The sequence below is a fragment of the Oncorhynchus mykiss genome, chromosome 4 (genome assembly GCF_057628025.1).
Source record: "Oncorhynchus mykiss isolate SJ-2025 chromosome 4, ASM5762802v1, whole genome shotgun sequence".
Classification (NCBI taxonomy): domain Eukaryota; kingdom Metazoa; phylum Chordata; class Actinopteri; order Salmoniformes; family Salmonidae; genus Oncorhynchus; species Oncorhynchus mykiss.
The window spans coordinates 3,869,008-3,877,500 of NC_143025.1; the positions used below are offsets into that span (position 1 = coordinate 3,869,008).

The 8,493-nt window shown below is 41.7% G+C and overlaps 3 protein-coding genes across 4 annotated transcripts in view; 2 read left to right on the plus strand and 1 right to left on the minus strand.

Annotated features, from left to right (window-relative positions):
• Positions 1-8,493, minus strand: part of LOC110515277 (E3 ubiquitin-protein ligase TRIM16) — a 150,534-nt gene that overhangs the window by 106,125 nt on the left and 35,916 nt on the right. The gene's annotated exons all lie outside the window — the stretch shown is intronic.
• fintrim (fish virus induced TRIM protein) overlaps positions 1-8,493 on the plus strand; it is a gene marked incomplete in the record, with an annotated part of 158,478 nt that overhangs the window by 72,899 nt on the left and 77,086 nt on the right.
• LOC118947075 (E3 ubiquitin-protein ligase TRIM16-like) overlaps positions 3,835-8,493 on the plus strand; it is a 9,337-nt gene continuing 4,678 nt past the window's right edge. For both annotated transcript variants that reach the window (XM_090230866.1, XM_090230867.1), the window contains exons 1-2: positions 3,835-4,595; positions 5,030-5,125. In XM_090230866.1, the coding sequence (XP_090086992.1) occupies positions 3,999-4,595; positions 5,030-5,125 (693 nt within the window). In that variant the 5' untranslated portion in view covers positions 3,835-3,998. The remainder of the gene's footprint in view (positions 4,596-5,029; positions 5,126-8,493) is intronic.

The window sequence follows — 8,493 nt, forward strand, 5'->3', positions numbered from 1 at the left end:
CTCAAAAATATGATATGAAATTCAGGTAGGATGGTCCTCCCCGATCCTCTGAGGAGCCTCAACTACATTCTATCACATACTAATTACGTACATCTGGATATTCACCCTATTCAAACTACTCAAGACGTGACATTCAAGACAGAATATTTAAAATATCTAAAGACAATAACACTAACTATAAAATAGTCTGATAACTCACCATCTAGTAGATTCTGAAGCCATAGAGTCCCCAGAGTGACCCAGAGCAGGATTCAGAGTTGAGATTTCATTTCTCTTTTCTCAATGTATATCTCTGATTGATGATGGTTTCAATGCCTCACATCATTGTATCATCTAAACTGCTGTGAAATATATTTTTCAGAATCAAAATCTAGGTTTTTAATTGCGACTAGCAATCCCGGATCCGGGAGCGTAATCATAGCCTCAAACGAATTAGCATAACGCAGCAGACATAAATACCCCTAGAAACTTTTCCTATTCATGAAAATCGCAAATGAAATGAAATCAATATATTCAAACACAAGCTTAGCCTTTTGTTAACAACACTGTAATCTCAGATTTTCAAAATATGCGTTACAGCCAACGCTAGACAAGCATTTGTGTAAGTTTATCATGGCATAATGCTATGCTAGGCTCTGCTGGCAGCAGGCAACATTTTCACGAAAATAAGAAAAGCAACCAAATTAAATCATTTACCTTTGAAGAACTTCAGATGTTTTCACTCAGGAGACTCCCAGTTAGATAGCAAATGTTCCTTTTTTCCAAAAATATTATTTTTGTAGGCGAAATAGCTCCCGTTTGTTTTCATGCTTGGCTGAGAAATCGACCGGAAAATATTACCACTACAACGCTAAACTTTTTTCAAAATTAGCTCCATAATATTGACAGAAACACGGCAAACGTTGTTTAGGATCCATCCTCAAGGTGTTTTTAACATATATATTCGATAATATATCCGTCGAGGCAATTGGTTTCTCATAAGAAGCGATTGGAAAAATGTCTACCTCAGTATTTTACGAAAGATTTTCTGCGGGAGACACCATGTGACCACTTGCTAAATATGGTCCCTTACGGCTATTCTTCAATGGAAATGCGTAAAAAGACGTCACAATGCTGTAGACACCTTGGGGAATACGTGGAAAACGTAAGCTCATTCGTAGCTCATTCACAGCCATATAAGGAATCATTGGCATGAGGCGGTTTCAAAAAATGCGGCACTTCCTGGTTGGATTTTTATCTGGGTTTCGCCTGTAACATCAGTTCTGTTGCACTCACAGACAATATCTTTGCAGTTTTGGAAACGTCAGAGTGTTTTCTATCCAAAGCTGTCAATTATATGCATAGTCGAGCATCTTTTCGTGACAAAATATCTTGTTTAAAACGGGAACGTTTTTCATCCCCAAAAAATCTAAATAGTGCCCCCTAACACTTAACTGTTTTAAGCTGGTGTACAAAACCGAAAGTAAAAGATGCAAAAACTAAAGAATGGGAAACATAGAAATAGCGTGCATAGAACTGATCTACAGCTGATTAGACTTGTTTTAAAAGAGAATGACAGATCTATAACACATATTTCTATGTGAATTCAATATTGATTGAGATTTGAAATCTCTTTTTTCAAGAGTGTTCTGGTCAAGGTAGGCAGCACCAAGTCACAATTACAGACAGACAACATGAAACACTACAAGTAATCTAGTAAAAAAACAAATAAAAAACATTGACAGGTCAGGGAATCAGCCTCAAAATCCTTCAACGGTGATTTAAAAACACCAATCGGGACAAGTTCTTCCAGTTGAAAATTATTTTGTAAGGCGTTCCAAGATGATGGCGCAGAGCACATAAAAGCCCTTTTTTCCAAATTCAGTTCGGACGTTTGGAACATTTGGAACATTTGGAACAGTTGGAACATTTGGAACATTTGGAACATTTGGAACAGTTGGAACAGTTGGAACAGTTGGAACAGTTGGAACATTTGGAACATTTGGAACATTTGGAACAGTTGGAACAGTTGGAACAGTTGGAACAGTTGGAACATTTGGAACAGTTGGAACATTTGGAACAGTTGGAACAGTTGGAACAGTTGGCAGGATAAAGTCCAGCGAACGAAGAGTGTACCCACCACATTTCTGAACCACCACATTTCTGAACAATAAAAATGCCCCCAAAAAATGGTAGTAAATCCAAAATGGCTTTGTAAATAAAAGTATACCAGTGACTGAGCCTACAATTGACTAGAGAAGGCCAGCCAACCCTGATATACAAAGTGCAGTGGTGTGTAAGGGTTTTGCAGTTTATAATACATCTCAATGGTAAAGGAGTCAATTGATCTCAAACACTGAGCGGAAGCATTCATATATCAAATATCCCCATAGTCTAGTAAAGGCATAAATGTAGCAGATACTAGCCTCCTTCCAGCCTCCTCCTAGTTTCCAATTTAACCTGGTTAAATAAAGGTGAAATAAAAAACATTAACACAGGCCTTATTCCTAAAATAAAATCCCAACTTCAACTCAAATTATTTTGTAAGTTGCTGAATCTGCTGTGGTGATGACAGTAATACCAAGGATGTAGAACACAGTTATTTATCTGCTGAGGTGATGACAGTAATACCCAGGATGTAGAACACATGGACATCTACCACGATCAGATTAGAGACGTAAGGGAGATGAGACATCTACCACTTTCAGATTAGAGCCGTAAGGGAGACTAGACATCTACCACCCCACTACCACTATCAGATTAGAGCCATAAGGGAGCCTAGACATCTACCACTATCAGATTAGAGCCATATCAGATTAGAGCCAGAAGGGAGACTAGACATCTACCACCCCACTACCACTATCAGATTAGAGCCAGAAGGGAGGCTAGGCATCTTTCACCCCACTACCACTATCAGAATAGAGCCAACAGGGAGACTCGGCATCTACCACCCCACTACCACTATTAGATTAGAGCCATAAAGGAGACCAGACATCTACCACTATCAGATTAGAGCCGTAAGGGAGAAGAGACATCTACCACCCCACTACAACTATCAGATTAGACCCATAAGGGAGGCTAGACATCTACCACCCCACTACCACTTTCAGATTAGAGCTGTAAGGGAGACTAGACATCTACCACTAACAGATTAGAGCCGTAAGGGAGGCTAGACATCTACCACCCACTACCACTTTCAGATTAGAGCTGTAAGGGAGGCTAGACATCTACCACCCCACTACCACTTTCAGATTAGAGCTGTAAGGGAGACTAGACATCTACCACTAACAGATTAGAGCCGTAAGGGAGGCTAGACATCTACCACCCCACTACCACTTTCAGATTAGAGCCGTAAGGGAGACTAGACATCTACCACTTTCAGATTAGAGCCGTAAGGGAGACTAGATATCTACCACTTTCAGATTAGAGCCGTAAGGGAGACTAGATATCTACCACTAACAGATTAGAGCCGTAAGGGAGACTAGACATCTAACACTTTCAGATTAGAGCCGTAAGGGAGATGAGACATCTACCAGTAACAGATTAGAGCCGTAAGGGAGACTAGACATCTACCACCCCACTACCACTATCAAAATAGAGCAATAATGGAGACTCAACATCTACCACTAATATACCACACCTAATCAGGCCTTATTGATGAATTACAACACATAGGTGCATTATAAGGCATTATAAAGGTCATTAAAATAATGATACATACGTACTTCATAGAAACTGTTGCCCTTCATATATTCTAACAACTCACATTTTAAGATTCATTATGTCATTTGTTCCATGTTAAGGGCTCTAACCTTGGAACAAAACTATTTGTCTCCCTCTTGCTGTTGCATGCAGTCCTCTCTCTCTTCCTCCATTCCTCTAACCCCTCCCTCCTTCTAATCCCACCCCTCTGGCAGAACCAGGAAATCCCTCCCCCTCCCACAAACTCTCTTCTGAGGAAACGAAACTGATCTGAGTCTCTCTGTCGTCTGTCTGTGTGAGAGTGAACAACCGTCCAAATGGCTCAACAGGGAGTTCTGCTGGACCAGGACCAGTTCTGTTGTTCTGTCTGTCTGGATCTACTGAAGGAGCCGGTGGCTATTCCCTGTGGACACAGTTACTGTAGGAGCTGTATTGAGGGCTGCTGGGATCAGGATGTTCTGAAAGGGGTCTATAGCTGTCCTCAGTGCAGAGAGACCTTCACTCCAAGGCCTAATCTGAGGAAAAATAACATGTTGGCTGAGCTGGTGGAGAAATTGAGGAAGACAGGACTCCAGGCTGCTCCCCCTCCTGCTCTGTGCTATGCTGGACCTGGAGATGTGGCGTGTGATGTCTGCACTGGGACCAGAAAGCAGAAAGCCCTCATGTCCTGTCTGGGGTGTCTGGCCTCTTACTGTGAGACTCACCTCCAACCTCACTATGAATCTCCTGCTTTCAAGAAGCACAAGTTGGTCAAAGCCACGGCACAACTACAGGAGAAGATCTGCTCTCATCATGACAAACTGCTGGAGGTTTACTGTCGTACCGATCAGCAGTGTATCTGTTATCTGTGTACAATGGATGAACATAAAGGCCATGATACAGTGTCAGCTGCAGCAGAGAGGACTGAGAAACAGGTAAGACCAGAACAACTTGTTGGTGACTGTCTGATAAACAAGGAATTAAAGATACAGTACGAACTAAATCTGTTTGAATATGAGATCATTATATTATATACAATATGAAATGGATCCACAAATATGAACACAAACCTTGAGTATATAGATATGTTAACCCAGATTCTCCAAATGTATCACCATTTTCTAAAATAAAACTCTATTCTCATTCTGAATGGCCTTTTATGAGTCCAAAGTTCAGTCTCAACCCCTTGATACATGTAGGCCTACCATAAAAACTATAATCATTCACATAGCAACATAATATAATATTGTAAAGGGACTTCCTCAGGATTGTAGACCTTCCTCTCTATGGGTCCTATGTCACATTACTATACTATTGATCTACTGGACTAATAAAGCTTGATAGCTCATTGAAGAGTGATTCTCCACAGAGGCAGCTGGGGATGAGTCAGCAGAAGGTCCAGCAGAGATTCCAGGAGAGAGAGAAGGAGCTGAAAGAGCTCCAACAGACTGTGGAGTCTCTCAAGGTGAGTATTGTTGACCAAAGGAGACACCATTTCACTTCTCTCCTCCAGTCAGAGAGAGAGAGAGAGGGGCCCCTATCCAATCCCACTGACCCCACTGTTGGGAACAGGCTGTCTGGACCCCTTTCAGAGAATAGACAGACTGGTTCATGTAACCGACTGGGCTGCCTCATCACATAACCATGAGTAACCATGACTGACTCATGTCCCCTATACATTAATATGGAACTGTCTCTCTCTCAATTCAATTCAAAGGTCTTTATTGGCATTTGAAACATATCTTTACTATGCCAAAGCAAGTGAAGTAGATATTAGATATATAGATATTAGATATTAGATATAGATAATTTGGTCATATTAGATTTGACTTCAGAAGAGTTCCAGGGTGTGTTGAGTGGTGGTGTCCAGTCCTCCCAGGTCGTTGTCATGGTGATGGAGCAGATAGGGTCAAAGTAGTGGAATGGGTTAGTGGGTTTTTAATGAGTGTAGGTTAGTTGTCATGGTGCAGGAGCAGATAGGGTGAACGTAGTGGAATGGGGTAGTGGGTTTTTAATGAGTGTAGGGTTAGTTGTCATGGTGATGGAGCAGATAGGGTCAACGTAGTGGAATGGGGTAGTGGGTTTTTAATGAGTGTAGGTTAGTTGTCATGGTGATGGAGCAGATAGGGTGAACGTAGTGGAATGGGGTAGTGGGTTTTTAATGAGTGTAGGGTTAGTTGGAAGGGTGATGGAGCAGATAGGGTCAACGTAGTGGAATGGGGTAGTGGGTTTTTAATGAGTGTAGGGTTAGTTGTCATGGTGATGGAGCAGATAGGGTGAACGTAGTGGAATGGGGTAGTGGGTTTTTAATGAGTGTAGGGTTAGTTGGAAGGGTGTTACTTAGTATTATCATCATTATATTATTATTAGTATGCGCTGAATACAACAGGTGTTTTTACAGTGAAATATCAAGACTTGCAAGTAATTAAAGAGCAGCAGTAACAATAGTGAGACTAAAATCAGACTATATACAGGTGGGAACCGGTACAGAGTCAATGCACGGGGTCATAGGTTAGTTGAGGTAATATCAAGAATTGCATGTGTTGTGATATTGTTATAAGGATGTTGAAGAGAGGGAAAGATTGAAGTGTCATTGGGGTTGGACGGGGTTGGGGGAGTTTGGAAGGAATTTGGGGGATGGGGGAGGGTCTATTAGAAGTTAGTAGAGGTCTTTTTTATTTTCTCAGAAGTACTGAGTTAGGTAGGAGGATTTAGAGTGGTGTAAACCGTGATTGATTACACTCCAGCACAGTAGGTGGCGCCATGCACCTTTAACGTTGGTTTGAGGACCTCCATTATATCATAGAAGAAGAAGTTGGTCTGGGAGGGTTTTGTTGTTCCTGAGGAGGGCTACTATTCTTTTCTCTTTTGGTTTTCAAGTATTTTCAGAATGTATTAAAGCCAAAGCTAAAGCTTCCCTAAACAATTCAATATATCAGTCAATATATTTTCTCTGTGATTTATTTTCTCTCCGTCAACCGTTCCATCGCATCTTAACCGTCTTACCGGGCGGGCACTAGGACCCGGGGGAGGCTGCTGCTGCAGAGGCTGCTGCACCGCTCGTGACTGTCAGTCCTCCTTGTAGCTCATTGGTTAAGCTGTGGCTCGAGACTGTTAACATTTAACGGACAGGAAACGGCTCTGACAGGACACATTCATGTCGAGGCAGTGATGTGAATGTGTGGTAAGTTAGAATAGAGAGAGAGAGTTTTCACTACTATAGACTTTGGTCATAATCAAAGCTTTGTTAACCAATAGGTTTTTATGTGAGGCTGCCTGTAAGTTACAGTGTAACAGACGTTAGTAACGGTAACGGTGTCTTTTAAATTCGACATAAGTTATGTGGCGATGATATCTAGTTAACATTGTATTTAATGTAGTGTAATGACCTGACTAGATCATAAAGGAACAATTGTCCAGACAGAGGATTGAGTTACGAATTGACGGTTTATTAGCAACTTTACACAGGCTACTGTTTGGCCTTAGCTCACGCCAAATAAATGAAAGATACCCCACAAGCCAATCGGGACCTTCTCTTGTGAAGCCCAGACGTAAGAGAGAGAACAAAGGCTGAACCTTAACTTCCAATGCCCCGCCCCCTCCACGCCACTCCGCCAACCACCAGGATGCCCGGCATCAGAACATCCCAGGCATTCCTGTGATTGGCAGATAGCATGTTGATTGGCATGTCGGACCCCGCGAACACTGGGAACTGGTAAGTACAACACAACCACCTACTAGCCGAACACATAACACACAGCTGTCTGTGCGGGTCGCTACAGTAGTTTTACTATCTGTGCCAGGCTATAAATGACACAGATAATATCTAGTTAACGTTGTATTTAATGTAGTTTTACTATCTGTGTCAGGCTATAAATGACACAGATAATATCTAGTTAACGTTGTATTTAATGTAGTTTTACTATCTGTGCCAGGCTATAAATGACACAGATAATATCTAGTTAACGTTGTATTTAATGTAGTTTTACTATCTGTGCCAGGCTATAAATGACACAGATAATATCTTGTTAATGTTGTATTTAATTGATCACAATAAGTGATATTGCAAAATTTGGAAAAGATCTTAGTTTATCTTTGTCAAACATGAGATGACACAAACACACAGAGACAGTGTTGTGGCAAAGCTACCAGGAAACTATCAATCATGGGAACATTGCTCAGGTTTGAACATCTGACCATGCTGGTGATATTGCAGAGAGAAGGGAGTATCTGAGGAGAATTGTTGTGGTCACATCAATGTTAGGAAGACAGGGACTCTCTTTCCGTGCCAATGATGAATCTAGTGAAAGCACAAATAGAGGGAACTCTCAATAGTAAAACTAAAATAAAACTCAAACAACTTCCTAGATACATCATGCTGAACTGAGTTTACCAAGAACTACGGTATTGATGTCAAAACAGAAGACATGTTGGTGGACAGAAACTTTCTTGCCCGGAAAAGAGAGACTGGACGTCCTCCCAAAGATATGCTTGTTGTGCATAACTTCCTGAATGATGATATGATATATATATATATATATATACCTCCCTCCTGTACCTGTCTGTCCAGGAGGGAGGAGAGTAGAGCAGGACCAAGAGGTGTTCTGTACCTGTCTGTCCAGGAGGGAGGAGAGTAGAGCAGGACCAAGAGGTGTTCTGTACCTGTCTGTCCAGGAGGGAGGAGAGTAGAGCAGGACCAAGAGGTGTTCTGTACCTGTCTGTCCAGGAGGGAGGAGAGTAGAGCAGGACCAAGAGGTGTTCTGTACCTGTCTGTCCAGGAGGGAGGAGAGTAGAGCAGGACCAAGAGGTGTTCTGTACCTGTCTGTCCAGGAG